Consider the following 19,755-nt stretch of genomic DNA (forward strand, 5'->3'; position numbering starts at 1 on the left):
GCCTTTGTTCGATGTTTGCATTTCAACCTTGCATTACTTACAATACCTCTTCCCTCCACTCAAGCTCGTCGTATCTGTGGTCCTGTATTCCTTCCATGAGCGTCCTGTTTTAGTGCAATTGGTCCTCCCCAAAGCAGTGGTGGGGAATCGACCTCTGCTGCAGGACACTAAGTTAGAACATAATTATTGTATTTCCTGAAGGTATCGGCACATGGTGGGCTTCTCCTTTCAAAAGTTCTGGTAGGATCTTTAACCTCCACCGGTCGCAAATGCCCGGCAGACGGTGTCCCGGCTGACTGTCCAAATCTGATGCAGAAGAGGTGAAGCAAATTTTTAGCTGGAGCCAAGGAAAACTCCTGGCCTTGGCCTGATACCAGAGGAGGTGGGTGGTAGACTACTTGGTGTCGTGTCAGTTTGAACCTATTTTGACACAAACCATTAATCTGCAAAATGGAAGAGGTTTGACAGGTATGATGTGCCACAATAAGATGTCTGGACACTAAGACTGGGATGGCAAGATTTGAGAATACCTTCAAATGGCATTGCAGTCAACGATGAATTTCTGGCAATAAACATAGGCCTGATAATTGTAAAAAGAAAATGGGGAAAAAAAACAAAACAAGAAGATGTCATGCTGAGCACGATACTTGCAAAATCCATAAAACAAATTTGACCTCAACAATAATTGGTGGTTGACTTCATGAACCAAATATGCAACTCCTCTTCAGATTTCCAGTCAATCGGATGAAAATTGACAATTTTAGAAATTCGTCCCATTTGACCTTATGGCCGAAGTTGACCTCAAAAATAATTGGTGGTTGAATTCAGTAAGCTGATTTGCAAATCCTCTTCAAATCTCAAGTCAATGGGATGAATATTGAGGATTTTAGAAATTCCACCTTGGTTGACCTTTTGACCTCAAGCAATTGGTTTCTTCCTTATGACAAAGTGTCCTGTGGTGAAGTTTCATGAAAATCGGTTTCAAATTGTGGCCTGTAGGCAATAAACAGACAGACAGACAAGCCAGTTGGTGGCGATGGCTTGCCGAGCATGGAAACTATAAGATATAAAGCAAAATGGATGTCATATAGCGGATAGGGAATCACCTTAAGATTATGCATATCAAATCTCATCCAGTTCCATCTACTGATAACTACTCGGTATCCATTTGAATGAAAAGTACCGAAAATGCGGTTTGAAATCGGAAATCCCCAAAGTTCGAGGGGGTGCTGTGGGTGAACAAAGATCTAAATCGAAAATCTGGCTCGATTGTTTGTGCACAATGTATTCCAGACGATTAGTGTGAATTTTCATGACCATCCGACCATAACCCTAGGAGGAGTATAGTAGCATTTGGCGCGAAGGCACCTCCATCTCTTGCATATTATCGATTTTGCACGAATTGACCTTTGACCCCTGAGGCAAAGTTGTAGTACTCATTGAGTACCATGAACCTGCAACGTTTCATTCGTATGGATGCACTCACCTGGTCGCTAGGGGGCCTTCAATTTTCGCCAATTTTCGCGCATACCCTAATTGTAGGGTGCGCTGCAGGTAAAGTATTCCATATATCACAAAAACCGGAATATCTTTGATAGAGCATCACCTGTAGATCATTCAGGCCAAATTTCATAAGCCTACGTGGGATAATGGCTTTCGGGATTGATTTCGCGTGAACGGTACCGATTTTGAAGGTTTTTCAGTTGTTGCTAGGGAACCAAAGCTTCCCTAGCAACCATCACAATTTCCAAAGCACGAGGTCATAAGATGTACCTACCACCTGAGTTTGGTCAAAATCGGCCCACGTTTACTACCAATTATGCTGATGACAAACTAACAAACATCCAAACAAACAGACAGAATTACTGACAATAAGGGTCACCTATTTCGGCTACAAAACAGAATAACAAAATCGACTAACCAATATACTTGAAAAATCTTCGATTTTGCAAGTAATGATGGCAACACGCCAGGGAATACAAAAGTGAAGGAGAAAGGAAAGCTGCAGTTTGTATGGAGGAAGAGGATAAGTTAATGGAAAGAGCGCAAAATAACAGTTTTACCTCCGATTTTGGGCTCAGACCGTTCGGATATGGTGATTTTTGTCGAACTGGTTACTCTGCATGAGTCTTTATTAACCTCCGCCATCGAAGATCGGAGGTTACGGTTTTCACCCCTTTCTGTGAGTTACTTACGGAATCTAAAGATTTCGTAAGTATATTGATGACTTCCGTTTCTGTTTGTTATCTTGCCAAAACGAAGTTTTTGCAAGATATGTTAGTTAGCCTGTATTTTTATTTTTTTTTTTTTTTTTTTTGTCTGTAATCACGTATAAAAAATTCTGCAGAGCACAGTTATCATTGGAAATTTTTGTAACTTCGCATATCAGAGGCCTATAGAGGTCCCTTTCAATGCACAAAATTTTGAAGGTCAAGGTCAAAGGTCATGATCACTTTGTCGCAAATCAGGGGAGTCGACGAAACCCTTACTTTTTGAGTAATTTTGATCGGATCGTCTTCAAACTTCATGGGAATATAGGTCATGGTCTGGCGCTCAGCTGATTAATTTTTGGTGGCGATTGGCCTTGACCTTCATGGTTAGCGCCTGAGGTCAAACATATTTGACCCCGAGGTCAAATTTTCAAGTTTTAGGAACCATATCGTGTAGTACCTCAAATTGAACACCTCGATGAGTGCTTTCTAGATATGTCAAGCTTGAGACATTATGACGTCATTTGGTGACGTTATGAGGCAAACGCATATTTTTCATGGTTACTCTAGAACGATTCTCATTGGCAGATATTCTCTCGTAGGCAGATATTCCTCAAGGAGTCGCTCCTGGTGGATAGCAGCTCTGTTCACCTCAGTGTGACCTTAAAGAAGTCACACGTGGTCACCTTTTGGCAAGATACGGGTCACCCTGCGGGTGACATTGGTTTATTGCTTACGAAATCTAAAGATTTCGTAAGTATATTGATGCCTTCCATTTCTGTTTGTTTGTTTGTTTGTTTGTAGGCACGATAACTCGAGAACGGAAGAAGCTACCAATGTCAAATTACACCACGTGATTCAGGAGGGTGATGGCTAGTGCTGATTGGATTTTGGTCAAAATCGGTCAAAGGTCAAGGTCACAGCAAGGTCAAATATTCAATTTTTGATGGTTTGGTACAGATAATTCGAGAACGGAAGAAGCTACCAATGTCAAATTACACCACGTGATTCAGGAGGGTGGTGGCGAGCGCTGATTAGATTTTGGTCAAAATCGGTCAAAGGTCAAGGTCACAGTGAGGTCAAACATCCAAAACATTAGATTTTTGATGGTTTGGTACAGAATCATCTTAGAAACTTCTGGTTTGCGTCGCTACCTTCTCTCGAGACAGCTTTTATTAGACAAGGTCAGAGGTCAAGTTGACGATTTCGTAAGTACCAGTCTATGACTGCTTGTTTGTTTGTTTGTTTGTAGGCACGATAACTCGAGAACGGAAGAAGCTACCAATGTCAAATTACACCACGTGATTCAGGAGGGTGATGGCTAGTGCTGATTAGATTTTGGTCAAAATCGGTCAAAGGTCAAGGTCACAGCAAGGTCAAATATTCGATTTTTGATGGTTTGGTACAGATAACTCGAACGGAAGAAGCTACCAATGTCAAATTACACCACGTGATTCAGGAGGGTGGTGGCGAGCACTGATTAGATTTTGGTCAAAATCGGTCAAAGGTCAAGGTCACAGTGAGGTCAAACATCCAAAACATTAGATTTTTGATGGTTTGGTACAGAATCATCTTAGAAACTTCTGGTTTGCGTCGCTACCTTCTCTCGAGACAGCTTTTATTAGACAAGGTCAGAGGTCAAGTTGACGATTTCGTAAGTACCAGTCTATGACTGCTTGTTTGTTTGTTTGTAAATTATTACGGAAAAACTCCGACGGATTTCAATGAAACTTGGTGGGGTGATTAGGTTTGGTCCAAGGATCATGCCATTAGATTTTGGACTTGGTTTAAAATCCAATATGGCCGCTATGGCGGCCATTTTGAAAAGATATTTGAATTTTTTTTTGCATTTTTAATCAAAAGTGATTTTGTTTTAAGTGATTTCCACCCCCCCCAAAAAAAAATTGTTCGAGAAAAAAAAAATTCAAGTTTTTTTTCAGCAAAATTTCGATTTTTTTTTTTTTTTTTTTTTTTTTTTTTTTTTTGCATATCTTCATGTTATAAGTGATTTCCAACAAAAAACATGCCAAAATTATAATTGCGGCTGATTTTGGAACTTCAGGTGGATATACCCACGTAAAATCAATTTGTCTCAAGGAATCTAGTTATGACGAATGAATTGAGTATGTAAAAGGGAACGTTGCAAACTATAACTCTGTGAGCACTGTTGACGTCAAATTAAATGAATAGGATATCAGGTTCACTTGAGTTACCTAGCAGTATTGGCGGCGGAGGTTTTGCACTCTACCGAGTGCTCCCCCTCTAGTTTCATTTTGAATTGATCAATAACTCATGGGGGCTGGCAGGACAGCTTGGAGCTTTGGAGCTGCTCGCCTGGCTTTGAATTTTGACCCAGCTATAAACTGCCATCCTGGTGTTTGGCATGAATGGGAATGCATAAATGCATGCACCATGCCTTGGATTGATGTTAAGCTGGGTATCCCATCTGCAATCGTTAGCTTGTGGACACTAAAGATCCCACTGGATCTTTAATGAAGAGTGAGCGATCCATCACTGTCACCTGGAACAAATGACAAATTCCTTCCCCCAACCACTGCTGAGAAGGCAACCCAAACCACCCAGCATCCCATTTAACAAAAGACTGGTTCAGCAGCACTGATGGTTTGTTAGTAAAGTCTGATACATCGAAGAGAGCTCATGGAAGAGCTGGGAAACAGATCATATGTAGGACAGACGTTGGTGTACTTTAACGTGAATTGCAAGGACATCAGTGGACAATGAACAAAGTAACGCAGTTTGTGAACTTTTAACCTAGCATCCAGGCATCATGGCTCGAGTGGTGGATTTGGAATCCTTGGGTCTTGAGTTCAAATCCTGCTTGGCTGTTGAATAAATACCAGGTGGGGTTGACTCAGCCTGTCATCTTTCCGAGGTCGGTAAAATGAGTACCAGCTTGCTGGTATCCTGCGTCGGAGTGGCAACCCGTCCAGGATTGTGCCCAATAGCAAAGGAGACTGCTTCGGCAGCATCAACGCTCTGCATATAGTATGGTCCCAATGGATGGATGGATGGATGGATCCAAGCATCATGCGCCAGGAGTTCAGATGAGATTACCAAACAGACGAACCCAAGTTGAGGGGTATTGTCAAGGGCAGCAGGGCAGATTATGTACATAGATGAACACAATACAGGCAAACGGCACTTTCGTCTTGCTAGCACTTCCATGCCTACCAGCAAAGGACAATTAGAATATCTTTAACGGATTACTTTTGTACATAAGCAGGAATGGTGGTTGTGTCGAGGCCTGCGCCACCTTCGCACCACAACCAGCGAGTTGTGGGAAGCAATGTCACCGATGGTCTATAATCCAAGCCATCCAAACTAACCACCCTGAACTGGATCACCCTGAGCTGGCGAGTCGACCCTTTCCCGCACAGTCATGCAAAAAAAAATGAGGATAGGATGGAAAACCATGGCGAAGGCTTCTCCCATCTTCTGGTACACTTACATTATTCTCCCAAAACTTCAACAAAAGTAAAGTGGGAGCTATCAACGCACTGCGAGCATCAATTGCTGTTTTTATTGATTCCGAGAAAATGAAAAAAACCATTTGTGGATGTGCATGGCATGACGTGCCCGGTGGATTCTCAGTCACGTACGAAGAGAGTGCAGCCCGGATATATATATATATATATATATATATATATATATATATATATATATATATATATATATATATATATATATATATATATATATATATATATATATATATATATATATATATCCTGGTGTGAGCTTTTCACTTCCTTAACAAGGTAATAGGTTTGAATTCCTTGTCCATTGATCAGTTATTTGTTTCATGATCTGAATGTCTTTCCCTTGGTTATAAAACTTTTCAAGGGTCAATGGAAAAAGACTCCGTTTTGATCAAATGGATGGACCATCCATTGTGTTACGAACAGCTGCGGAGTGCTACCTCATGCAAAGGTCACATCGTGAGGCAATTACCACCTCACAAATTGAATCCACTTGCAATTCTGACAAAACTGGCAATGTACCCATTGTAGTAGAAAAAACAAAAGGATCATGTCTGACTCTATCCCTGAAGCTAGTGGGGAGCACATCAGATTTAACTCAACCCATGGAATACACTGCGCCAGAGTTTGTGGCGACAGCCCTACAACAAGATGGTAAAATCCAGGAACGAGGACATCGACAAATCCTTGACACCAAGCTGGGTCCTAGGTTGTCTGGCGCAAGTAAAGTTGATTCAAGAGAGTGAATCTGCTGTCAAAGACCGTGTGGATACTGGGAGAGAAAAGAGCAGAGGGACAGTGTGGTCGAGAAACGAGATGCCGCGAGCGGAGAAGACTCTCTGCAGCCGCCAAAAGTCCACGGCATGGGCGAGCGGCACTGGGTCGAGATCCTGAAAAGGTACTGAGGAATCGAGGATGGCCTTTTTGCTGAGAACCTGAGGCACGTGTGGATGTGTACAGTACCGAGTAGTCTGTTGCATCACGCTCGGATAAAAGCATGAGCAAAACTACACCCTTTGTGTCTGCATGCCCCAGTAATCGGTCCATGTCTGCAACCTGTTCAGAATGGCCAAGAGGTAGGAAAGAGATTGAAACCCCAAAATCCCATTTCCTTTTCGTGTTTTCCACGTTTTTTGTGTTCTTTTTCGAATGGCTGTGCAAAATTTTCCTTTAGACTTATGATGCCATGTATGGAGAAAAGTCTTAATATGATTACATGCACTGCAGGCAATTACAAACCATCTCTATGATTAATAACTGGTAGTTGATTAACTCGTGGTCTGGGTACCATTGATGTGAGTAATTGATCAGTAAGTAAGCTATTTATATTGTTGCGGTCTTCGCGCCCGCCGGCGTGCTGACGGCCACGTATCTCGAATCGCGGCACGTCGCCCACCGGACGGACAATCCAGTCGTGACCCTCTCGGACTAACGCCGGGAACCAGTCACGGGTGGACCTTTCGGTCTCACCGCGATCGAGCCAATCAGCCCCCGCGTGGGATAGGGTTGCTCGCCAAATTCGACCTACCTAAGTACCCACGCGGAGGGTAGACCGGGCGATCGCACCTCGCCGCAGGTCGACTTCGGACACGGGCCACTTAAGCGACCCGTTCCGTACTATCAGAATAACCGAGCGGTGTTATCGTCGACCTCGACGGTTCGATTAATTATCGGGCGTACTCAGCCCACTACCAACCCTTTACGTGAAGCAAGATGAGGGTTCAATGGGGGAAAAGACGAAGCGAAGCGGGAGAACAGTTCAACAATAAAGCACATTTATTCGCGGCACACGGGAAGCACACAAATACAATTCCACCAAATGCACACAGAAAAAACACAATTCCATTTACACAAAAAGCAAATATAAAAGCGAAAACACAATGCAGAGCTAATACCGACTACCGAGCACACGGCAACACTTATACAATTCTACCTCACAGACGGCGCCGACAACACATACCCAAAACCAAGGAAAAGAAATACCCTCAAGAATGAGGCGGGCCTGAGGCCGAGACCGGGTCGCGCCTACCCGTCTGGTGATGAGACGCGGAGCGGCGATGGCGCCTCACTCCGCGGGCCTCGCGGACAGTGCCTGGCAGGGGGTGGGAAAAGGGGCCCCCTTGGTCGCACTATCTCAGCGCGGGGGGAAACAGGAGGGGGTTGCTGATGCTCGGGGTATAGAGGATCTTTATTATCCCTGGTGTGCGTCTCCACCTCGGCCAGGTCGCGCTGCCGGCCTTCCTCGGGCGTGCAGCTCCCGGCACCGATGCGAGCACCCCCTCGTCTGCCTTCGCCGCTGCCGCCTCTCCGCCTCTGGACTCTCCACCCTGGACTCTTCTTTGGGCTCTCCTCGTTCGACTCTCTTCAGCTTCTCCAGCTACTGCAGGCTTCGGGCTCCAGACTTCCACACTGCTCTGACTGACGAACACGGTCCTTTTATCCCCCCGTAGCTTCGCCTTTGACCCCCTCCCTTTGACCTTTCACCTCGCTCCCCATTGGCCCGAGAAAAAGTGGGCGTGAAGGCTTTTTGATCCACAAATTTGCATATATCGATCGTTCTGGAGGCGGGGCCAAATCGCCCCTCGCTCACCGATTGGACGGCAAAAAGTGGGCGTGTGTCGTTTTTGATCCGTTTTTGAAGCACAAAATCCGTGATTTTGTACACGCTGTTCGACGCGCGCTCTGCACGAATCCAACACCGGTACCCACAGCGGGGCAAGAACGGTGGCGATGCTACGGTTGCGAGGTGTGACGTGAAGGTCGTGGCGGTTGTGGTGAAGCGGCGTTGTGGTTGGTGGTTGATGTTGTGGTTGTGGTGGTAATCATGGCGGTTGGTCCAAAATAAAGATAGTAAAAGAAAAACGGCTATCCTGAAGAGTCGCAGCTCGCATAAATGACATGTATTCCCACTAGACAACGGGTTTGGGCCTAACTACACATGTACTTACCGAGATACCTCACCTAAGGGACCTGAATGGTGGTTTGCGAATTTGGTAACCACAACACTATTAACTCAACTTTGATTAACGAGTGGTTTGGGTACCATTGTTGGAAGTAATTGATCGGTAAGTACACTAATCTTAATAACTGGTATTTGATTAACTAGTGGCCTGAGTACCATTTATGGAAGTCCATTGATGTGTAAGTACAGTAAGCTTAAAAACCGGTATTTGATTAACTAGTGGTCTGCGTAACATTTATTACTGGGATGTAGCATATCAATGGTTCAATAAAATATAATTTATACCTTTGTAACTGAACTCGTTACTTGCTTTGTTCTGTACACGTCCCGGGTACAAGGCTGACCATCATTCCAGGTAAATTTAATGCATGTGATTGGATGGTCTAATCAGATCAATCATTCTTGTGATTGGATTGTAGGGTGTGGGTCCACTCCCCTTCCTCTGGACTTCCACTCCACCCCTTCCTCTCCCACCATCTCCCTCCTCCCAACCCTTTCCTCTGCCACCTCCCACCTCACCCCCTCACTCCTCCCACCCCTTCCCTGTGACAGGTGGTAGCTGGTGTGTTTATAAGTTACTAGTGCGTGCCCGTACGTGCGTGGCCGTACGTGCAAAAAAAAAAAAAAACTTTCAAACCGCGTGCCAGAAACAACAGCCACACAGGCCATTCCTTCATTCTCGCGTGCCCGTATGTGTGTGGCTGTACGTGCAAAAAAAAACTTTCAAACAACTACACAGGCTGTTCCTTCGCTCTCGTAAATGACGACTGGATTGGGGCATTGTGTTTATCGATAAATGCGCATAAGAAATCGAGAAATTATTAAAATACACTAAGTCATTACTTTCCGGAAGTCCATACGTTGTAACCCGTAATGGGGAACGCGGCTGAGAATCTCTTCCCCATCGGCCACGCCGATGGGAGTACATGAATCAGATAATGATTCCATCAGATAATGGGAGTACATGAATCTTGTGCATCTTATGTGTTTCGGTTCACGAGGAATGTGGTGGTGGTGGTGGTGGTGGTGGTGGTGGTGGTGTGATTTGGAGACGATTTCCACACAAGATAAAAAAAAAACACACTTCAAACTACAGTACTGTAAATTATTCCCAAGAGTTAATTATGTCATGACCTTCACCTTTATAAAAAGACATTGAGTTTAAAGTTGCTTTGTTTGATTCGTCGTTGTTATTTGACGAGTATCTTTTTTTTGCAAAGAATGTTTGTCTGTACAGCATCTTTGTCTATTTGTCACATGGTTATTGTCCACAGTTTTGAAGCAATCGTTCCAAAAAAAAAACAAGTGTATTTAGGAACTGGCCAAGGACAGCAACTTCCATTTTTGGTCAGGATCGGATCCGGATACGAGAATTTTTTTTTAAGTGATTCTTCACCATTGATAAATCGGGGGAAAATGATGTCCAGCACGATATCTCAAAAAGTTATGGATGGATTTGGACAAAACTTGGTAGACAGGTTGGGTGAGTGACAAGGATGAATTGATTAGATTTTGGTGAAGATCCGGATCAGGTTTCGAGAATTTTATTTTTAAAATTTTATTTTTATAATTTTTTTTACTTCCGGTAGGTGTGCTCTACGAAATGCTACAATAAGCTATTTAGACATGTTAACACGGCATTTGTTCAAGGAGGACAAACCCCTTGGGGAGGGGGGTAAATTCAGTCGCTTCAACCTCATGGATTTTAGAAATACCACTGAAGATGTTAATTTTTGACCTCAAAAACAATAGGCTTCTTCCTTATGACAAACTCGACCATGTGGTGAAGTTTTGCGAAGATCGGTTTGAAATTGTGACAGACAGACAGACAGACAGACAGAATAACAAAATCGACCAACCAATATACAACAAGCCGGTAGGCAACGAGGAATCCGCTAGGATCGAAGCGCTGGATACGATGCTTTTCATTCTGACCGATCCACCGACGAAGATTCATTGCCAAGACGTATTGGTTCACATTCAATTGTTCCTCTGCCTGGCAAGATTTTTCCTATTGCGTATTTTGCCAACTGGCACTCCTCACAGGACTACCAATTGAAAAATAAAACCTAAATCAAAAATCGGCTCGAGTAAAATTTTCTAAGTATCTCGAAGTGTTTCATTCCGAAGTCTCGCTTCTCCACATTCAAAACTGTAGGACAAGTATTGAAAATAGTGAACGTAGGTCGAGAAAAAGTATTTTTTCGAATTTTGCGTTTTCAGCCCCGACACCCTTGGTGATCGAATCTGGAAAAATGCTGCGGTTCAATTTTGTAGTAGTTATTAAACTCTATCAATACACCGAATTTGAACGTTCCACCGTCGACGGTTTCCGAGGTCAAGGTCACTTAACATATTCCCTGGTTCACCACCTTTCCGCATTCGGAGGGCTGCCATTCAGAAACTATGAGAGATAGAGGAACGTTATGCTGTCGCGATAACTAGATGGGGATGCAAGGAATAGGCAGGAGTTGGTCCGGTCGCTCTACCTATCATAGAAGCCGCGCTACGTCAGTTACCGTTTGGGTTCTTAAAACGCGGTTTTTGGGCCGCTGCATAGCAACGGGTGGTTGCTTAGCAACGAAACTCAAACGCGCACACTGTTCGCCAAGTTTCATCGAAATCCGTTTGCTGGTTTGTGCTGTGGAGCCTCGCGTTGCAGACAGACACACACACACACACACACACACACACACACACACACACACACACACACACACACACAGATGGAAAACCCGACAATAACGGATATCTAGCGAATCCCAATGAAACCACTGGTAACACCTTTTAACCTCTGTTGTAATCCATGATGGTGTACTCCGCAGAAGTAGCATGGTTCTTCTGTGCACGGATTTTACGCGTGAATAAACATTAAGTTCGAGTTAGGGTTAGCCTCATTGGCATGCTTTGACTTTAATTCCATTTATATATTCTTTGACAATCGTGCTGTCGTCCCCGACCCCCTCTTGGAATGAGGGTTGCTCCCCTATAAATGTCTTCCGATAACATGAGCAAAGGTCTGAGTACACGACAACTTTACGTTGAACAGTTTCTGAGTTTAATTCACATTCAGACACACCTTGAGAGACACTGTATTAGTATATCAAAATGCGCACAACACGGAACAAGGTTTTTATCTCACGCATTACGTTACCGTTTGGGTTCTTAAAACGCGGTTTTTCGGCCGCTGCATAGCAACGGGTGGTTGCTTAACAACAAAACTCAAACGCGCACACTCCCAGCTCATACGGCACCTGTTCGCCAAGTTTCATCGAAATCGGTTTGCTGGTTTGTGCTGTGGAGCCTCTCGTTGCAGACACACACACACACACACACACACACACACACACACACACACACACACACACACACACACACACACACACACACACACACGCACACACGGAAAACCTGACAATAACAGATATCCAGCGAATCCCAAAAAATCTTTGATTTTGCAAATAACAAACAAACAAACCAAAAAAAAAAAAAACAGAGGCGAAAACATAACCTACTTCACTTTCGGTGGCAGAGGAAAAAAAAAACAGGGCATCTCATGCTTGACCTGCTGCAGTGGAGTTATTATGGACTATTTATAGTCACAATGACTTTGCCCTTTCATATTGTTACGAATCTGGAAACCATGCGCACTCAACATGCAGGTCCCAAAGTTAGTTATGCCGGTAAGTACGTGTGTAGTCAGGACCCCGTCCTTTTGGTGAGTGGGAGGATTAAATGTGTGCGTTGTGACGGCTAGTTAGGTTATTACATCTCATCTTACATCCATCATCCCATCTGCACGACCCAACCAGCCCATCATGCTCCATCACCACCCGTTGGCCACTCGTACCTTGACGTGCCGAGAGGGGGGCCTCTCGGTTCCGGTCCTCGGGCCCCACAAGCGATAGTTTTTGTACGGTGGGCCTTTCAGGGCAGACCCTCTTGCTCTGCGTGAGCGAGGCCACGTGGAGAATATGGGGTCTCCTTGCAAGGGCCACGGCTCCACCCCGGTAGGGTGCAGCCGTGTAGGCCAATGAGGGACGGACAGCGAGATGATTCTCGCCAAGGCCCTCCCCGTGGTTGGAGGAGATATTGTTACGAATCTGGCAGCCATTTGCACACAAACAGCCAGAGCCTCCGCAGTTCAGTTATTTCGATATGTATGTGTTTATAGTCAGGGCCCCATTCTTCTGTCTAATGGGTTAATTTCATGTGTGCGCTGTGGGTTTCTTTTATAGTCAAGTTTCTTACATCGCCAACAAATCTCCTTCCTTCTTCGCATCATCGCCTCAGAGCCGACTCCGCCCACGAGGGAAAGAGTGTGCCCCTCGTCCAATCAGGAGGCTCATTACCTCAGAAGCCCCGACCAATGAGGGGAGGCCACTGGTCGCCCGACAACCCCTCGTCCAATCAGGAGGCTCATTACCTCAGAAGCCCCGACCAATGAGGGGAGGCCACTGGTCGCCCGACAACCCCTCGTCCAATCAGGAGGTGAGTGGCTGAAGAAGAGAAAAAGTAGAGTGGTTGTCAGGACCAGAGTACTGCAGTCATTGTGGCCTATTGCTTCTGGTCTGGCGCCGTGGATTGGTCTGCGGTCCTTTGCGGGGCTCTAGTGGTGGTGGTGGTGGTTGAGCAGCCTGGGTCGTAGGCCCGAGGATTCCAGGACGTGGGTTCGAGTCCCACCGTGGCGGGATGAAGTCCGGTGTAACCGCACGAGGCAGGAAGGTATCCGGCCAGGCTCTGGTCCCCCAGCTGAACTATCTTCCTCGGCGGGAGGACCGAACAAAGACCCACGGGGTCCATTTCTTTTTGGGTGTGTGTGTCTGTGTGTGATGCCACTCTGTTAAGTAGAATTGTTAAGTGCTTTTCATTCATTGTAAATTGCATTTCTTTTATTTGGATAACTCTGCTCTGTGTCTCCCTCCCTATTGTAAATAAATATCTGTTAAATGTTCCATTTCGTTGCCTGACGTTTCTACCATTGACCCAACACTGTGCGTATTGAGAATTAGGGAGGCCGTGTGCCGTAAGTTGTCGTTTGGACCGACGGACTCTGGTAATTCCGCTTGGTTACACCGGACCGAGGTCGCTCGAGCAACCCGGTTTGACAGAGTCCGTCGAGGGTGTGACTTCCCCAGTAATTTGACAACGTGGGTACTTAGGTATGTTGAAGTTGGGGCAATTAACCCTACCCCACGCCATCGAAATATTGGCGACCAAGGTCCGCTAAGGGACCCGTGACCTTTCGAACTTATCCGAGAGTCACGACCTAAATTCCGGGGTGTTTGGTGGAGACGACCCTGCTGCTCCCCCTGGTGGTCGTTTATCGCCACTGAGCCCCGGCCCACAACAATATATCTCGGAGACTCGGAGGGTGGTGTTGGTTGGCGTTGGCGCTGGTGCTGGAGAACTTGTTTGTGGTTGGAGTTGGCGCTGGAGAGCTTGTTTGTGGTTGGCGTTGGCGCTGGAGAGCTTGTTTGTGGTTGGCGTTGGCGCTGGAGAGCTTGTTCGTGGTTGGCGTTGGCGCTGGGAGAGTTTGTTCACGGTGGCTGAAGAACCAGTTTGTTCACGGTGGCTGTTACGAGGAGTTCTTGGCTGGTTTTGACCCCGACTATTCACCACCCGAGCTCCGCCATGGACCAGAAGTCCCCCACATGCGACTGGGACCAGGCCGACGACCATTGGCAGGTGCCGCAGCATGGAGTACCCCCTTTCTCCGAAGGTCAGGTACCCATCCGGACTCTGACCACTAGCTCGTCTCTCTCTCTCATCGGCTGGAGGGTCATTAAGAACTCTGGGTTTCTTTTCTTTTTGTGTGTGTGTGGGCCCATCTTTAAGTAGAATTGTATAAGTGTTTTTGTATCATTGTAAATTCCTGCATATTCGTTCAAGTCTCGCCTCTTCTGTCTTTTGATTTTGCTGTAAATAAATTTATGAGAAATGAACCCAGTCTGTTTTCGTCCCTCCTTATATTGGTCCACCATGGTTCGTATCTGGGTTTACACGGGGTTTCATCCCCGGTAATCGGTACATCGTAGCCAGAACGTCCTGGGCAGGCCAACTCGACTGCATCCGAGCCGGAGTTGGAAGGTGGAAGTTGATACTCTACCGTAGCTGGTACAGTGATCCGGTTTGGCCAGACGTTCCCAGGGCGTGAATCCCCGGTAGCCAAGACTGCATGGTTACTTAGGTATATTGGATCTGGACAATTAACCCTACGCCACATGGTTGAGATATTGGTGTTCCACGGTCGAATAATTGACCCGCCGGCTTCGGAGTTATCCGGAGCGACGGCCTATACATTCCGGGGAGTCTGGTGGGAGACGGCGTAAACTTCCCCAACTAGCCACCGAAGAAGTGTGCGTTCCCATTGCAAGGTCGTTCTCGCCACTGACCCCTGGCCCACAACAATATTTTGGCCCAATTTTAATTATTTTCTCCATATTCTCGTAAATAAATGGTTTGTTTTGAAAATTTGACAACAAAAGCTCAATTGGTTAAAAAAAAAAGTTCTGGCCTGGATGGACAGACAGACACACAAACAATTGCAAAACCCCTTCTCCCACGTCAATAAAATCGCTTTCATATTTATAATTGTACATCTGTTTGGCCACAAACTTGCTCATCAACCTTTGTTATATGAAGCGATTGATCCATTGTCATATGCTCCCCTTTGAGGTTGAGCTGTTGAAGTGGTTTATTCGTTTGCTGACCTCATCTAGTGGGGCAACTTAGCTAAATATAGCATAACAATTGTGCATTTTGTAAGGAAAGCACCAAATCTGGCACACTAGTAGCCTATCATATTATGAACAGATTTGGATATTGGGCCATCTCAAATTCAGCCGCTGATGGCTGTGGCAGCCATTTTCCACTGCCATCAAAAATTTTGAGATGGCCCAATATCCAAATCTGTTCATAATATTGTTGTGGTTGACGAAATTCGCAAACCACCATTCAGGTCCCTTAGGTGAGATATCTCTGTAAGTATATGTGTAGTTAGGCCCAAACCCGTTGTTTCGAGGGAATAAATGTCATTCATTCGGGCTGCGACCCTTCAGGATAGCCGTTTTTCTTTTACTATCTTTATTTTGGACCAGCCGCCATTACTACCATTACTATCACCACCAACCACGTCTCAACAGCCATCACACAACAACCACCAACCGCAACGCCGCTTCACAACCACAGCCACGACCCTTGCCGTCACATCTCGCTCTCGCAACCATCGCATCACCACCATTCCCGCGCCGCTTGTGGACACCGATCCTGGACTCGTGCAGGGCGCGCGCCGAGCGGCGGGTGCAAAAACACCAGCCTTTCCGAAGAAATCGGATCAAAAACGATTCACGCCCACTTCTGTTCCGTCCTATCAGCGAGCATGGGGCGATTTGGCCCCGCCTCCAGGTGCGTCGGAGTATAATCGCTAGATGCAGATTCGCGGATCAAAAAGCATTCACGCCCACTTTTCCTCTGTCCAATGGGGAGCCAGCCAGAGGTAAAGGGTCGAAGGTGAAGGAGCGAAGCCACGGGGGCTATAAAGGGCCGCGTTCGCTCGCCAAAAAAGCAGTTGAGTTGGGAAGAGTCGGAGTAGTTGAGTCAGTCAAGGAGAGTTGAGTTGAGAAGAGAAGAGTCAGAGAAAGCAGTTGGACGGAGCTGAGAAGAGTGGAGAGGTGGCGGCGGCGAAGGCAGTCGAGAGGGCGCTCGTGTCAGAGTCGGGGAGCTGCGGAGAGGGGAGGCCGGTAACGCGACCGAGGTCGCGGTGGAGACGCTCGTCACGGGACCCAAGCCAGCGAGATATCCTCATTCCCCCGAGCATCAACAACCCCCTCCTGTTTCCCCCCGCGCTGAGATAGTGTGAGAAGGGGGCCCCGTTCCCACCCCATTTCCAGGCAGTGCCAGCGAGGCCCGCGGAGTCGGGGCGCCGCCGCCATCTTGCGGCTCATCACCAGACGGGTAGGCTCGACGCGGTCTCGGCCCCAGGCCCATCTGCCCCCTCATAGTGGAGGGTGGTCCCTTTTTCTTTTGCTTTGAGTATATGTGTTGTCGGCGCCGTCTGTGAAGTAAAACTGTATAAATGTTGCCGTGTGCTCGGTAGTCGGTGGTAGATCTGCATTGTTTTGCTTTTACATTTGCTTTTTGTGCATTATTGTGTGTTTCTTCTTCTTTTACATTTGCTTTTGGTGCATAATTGTATATGTGTGCTTTCCGTTTGCCGCGGAATAAATGTGCTTTATGTTGAACTGTTTTTCCCGTTTCGCTTCGTCTTTTCCTTTATTGAATCTCCATCTTACTTCACGTAAAGGGTTGGTCGTGGGCTAAATACGCCCGAGAATTAATCGGAACCGTCGAGGCCGACGATAACACCGCTCGGCTATCCCGATAGTACGGAACGGGTCGCTTAAAGTGGCCCGTGTCCGAAGTCGACCTGCGGCGAGGTGCGATCGCCCGGTCTACCCTCCGTGTGGGTACTTAGGTAGGTCGAATTTGGCGAGCAACCCTATCCCACGCGGGGGGGCCGATTGGCACGATCGTGGTGAGGCCGAAAGGCCCACCCGTGACTAGTTCCCGGCGTTAGTCCGAGAGGGTCACGACGGGATTGTCCGTCCGGTGGGCGACGTGCCGCGATTCGAGTTACGTGGCCGCTCGCACGCCGGCGGGCGCGAATCCGCAACAATATGTTAGGCTACTCGTGTGCCAAATTTGGTGCTTTCCTCACAAAATGCACAATTGTTATGCTAAGTTGCCCCACTAATCATTTCTGTTCCTTGTCGATGCCCATTGCAGGAACTGAAGCAAGTGAAGGAACAGCTGTCCATCCGACCCAACACCATTGAAACGGCAGAACTTTTGAGGGAGAAAGATGAACAGATCAAAGGACTCCTGGAAGAGGGTATGTGTTCATCAGGACCTTTTTTGCACTGTGCACTTTCATGCTAACTTGTACGTACAGTATTTTGGGAATACTGTGCTGACTTGTGCATTTGTTGTTCAATTTTGGGGGTACTTGTGTGGAAGAATGTTTATTTTTAAATGTAAAAACACAGTGAGTACCGACAAACCTCTAAAGCGCTTTCGTTGCATTTCTGCAACAGTATGAGGCTTGACTCTTCCGATTCTGAAACAAACAGGGCAGAGCAAATGTGTGTGTGTGTGTGTGTGTGTGTGTGTGTGTGTGTGTGTGTGTGTGTGTGTGTGTGTGTGTGTGTGTGTGTGTGTGTGTGTGTGTGTGTGTGTGTGTGTGTGTGTGTGTGTGTGTGTGTGTGTGTGTGTGTGTGTGTGTGTGTACACACACGCACACCTTAACTGGAATGGTGACCATGAACTCCTGTGCCACCCCATCACTTATTGCAGGTGTCCTCAACAACAGAGGGTGCCCCCACTGTACATCCACCCTGTTTGGGTTCGCATTGCAAGTTAATAAGAACTTTAAGTTATAGCTGGCAGGATAAATATCAGCATTAAACGAGAAATCCAGCTCAGTTGCAGTACATGAAAAACAGAAATAAAACGGCCACTCGGTAGTCTCCGCCAGGCTGATTAGTTTACATTTTGTATCCCACCGATAAGCTGGATCTGGATTTGGACCGAGACTAAAATTTATTCGGCTTGTTCTTGTCACCGAACCAACTAATCCACCAAGTTTTGGCCCAATCCGTCCATAATCTTTTCAGATATTGTGCTGTACATCGTTTTAGCTTAATCACTCAGTAGTGAAGAATCACTTAACAAATTCTCAGATCCTAATCCGGATGCACATCTTCACCAAAATTTAATCAATTCTTGAAGCCTGGTGTTGGCTTAGTGGTTAGGGTGGCGGGTTTGGGATCCTTGGATCGTGAGTTCAAGCCCCGTCAGCTGCTGAATTAACACCAGGTGGGGTTGATTCAGCCTTTCATCCTTTCGAGGTCTGCAAAATGAGTACCAGTGTACTGGTAATGGGGGCATTGCATCAGTGGTGCCCCCATACTCAGTGGCAGTGGCGATGCACCGTTGATCATAGCCAGTTGAAAGCATGAAATCATGCCACCACAATAAGTGGAAGTATTAAAAAAAAATCTTTCCTCGTTACATACCCAACCTACCCACCAAGTTTCGTCTGATTATGTCCACAACAATTTGAGATATCCTGCTATACGTCGTTTTTGGCCCGATCTCTCGATGGTGAAAAATCACTTTAAAAAATTCTCGTATCCGGATCTTCACCAAAATCTAATCATTTCATCCATGTCATGTACCCAAGTTCTCCGCCAAATTTCGTCCGAATCGCTCCACCACTTTGTGAGATATCCAGTTCACAATCGAACGAACAAACACACACAGACAGACATGGGTGAAAACATAACCTCCATCCACCTTTGGTGCCAGAGGTAAAAACACAAGAAAATATATATATATATATATATATATATATATATATATATATATATATATATATATATATATATATATATATATATATATATATATATATATATATATATATATATATATATATATATATATATATATATATATATATATATATATATATATATATATATATATATATATATATATATATATATATATATATATATATATATAGTGTGCATCAAGTCTCTTTTAACATCAGGGGGTTGACTCAGCCTGTCATCCTTCCGAGATCGGCGAAATGAGCACCAGTATACTGGTACTTATCCCGGCATGTCAAAGGCGACTAAAGGGTTGGCGTCAGGAAGGGCATCCGGCAGTAAAAGCACCATTGCCACAAGAAAGGGTACTATGATTGGAGCATGCAAAAAGCTGACCCCTGCTCAGGGAAAAAGGCTTCAAAATGGTATGATGATATATATATATATATATATATATATATATGAGCCTGGTGTTGGCGCAGTGGTTAGGGCAGCGGCTTAGGATCCAAGAGGTCCTGAGTTCAAGCCCCGTTGGGCCACTGAATTAATACACCAGGAGGTTGACTCAGCCTGTCATCCTTCCGAGGTCGGCGAAATGAGAACCAGTGTACTGGGCCGGTGTATACCCCGGTTAAAATAGATGTACCATATCCCTGTGTCGTAAGAGGCGACCAGGGTTGCGTCAGGAA

The 19,755-nt window shown here is 45.8% G+C and overlaps 1 protein-coding gene across 1 annotated transcript in view; it reads left to right on the forward strand.

Annotated features, from left to right (window-relative positions):
* Window positions 1-19,755, forward strand: part of TMF1 (TATA element modulatory factor 1) — a 47,066-nt gene that overhangs the window by 5,904 nt on the left and 21,407 nt on the right. The window contains exons 3-4 of the mRNA XM_085863747.1: window positions 12,885-13,163; window positions 17,460-17,565. Coding sequence (XP_085719873.1) covers window positions 12,885-13,163; window positions 17,460-17,565 — 385 coding nt within the window. The remainder of the gene's footprint in view (window positions 1-12,884; window positions 13,164-17,459; window positions 17,566-19,755) is intronic.

Source organism: Eptatretus burgeri, chromosome 18 (assembly GCF_056783735.1).
Source record: "Eptatretus burgeri isolate ZD-2024b chromosome 18, Ebu_testis_v1, whole genome shotgun sequence".
Classification (NCBI taxonomy): domain Eukaryota; kingdom Metazoa; phylum Chordata; class Myxini; order Myxiniformes; family Myxinidae; genus Eptatretus; species Eptatretus burgeri.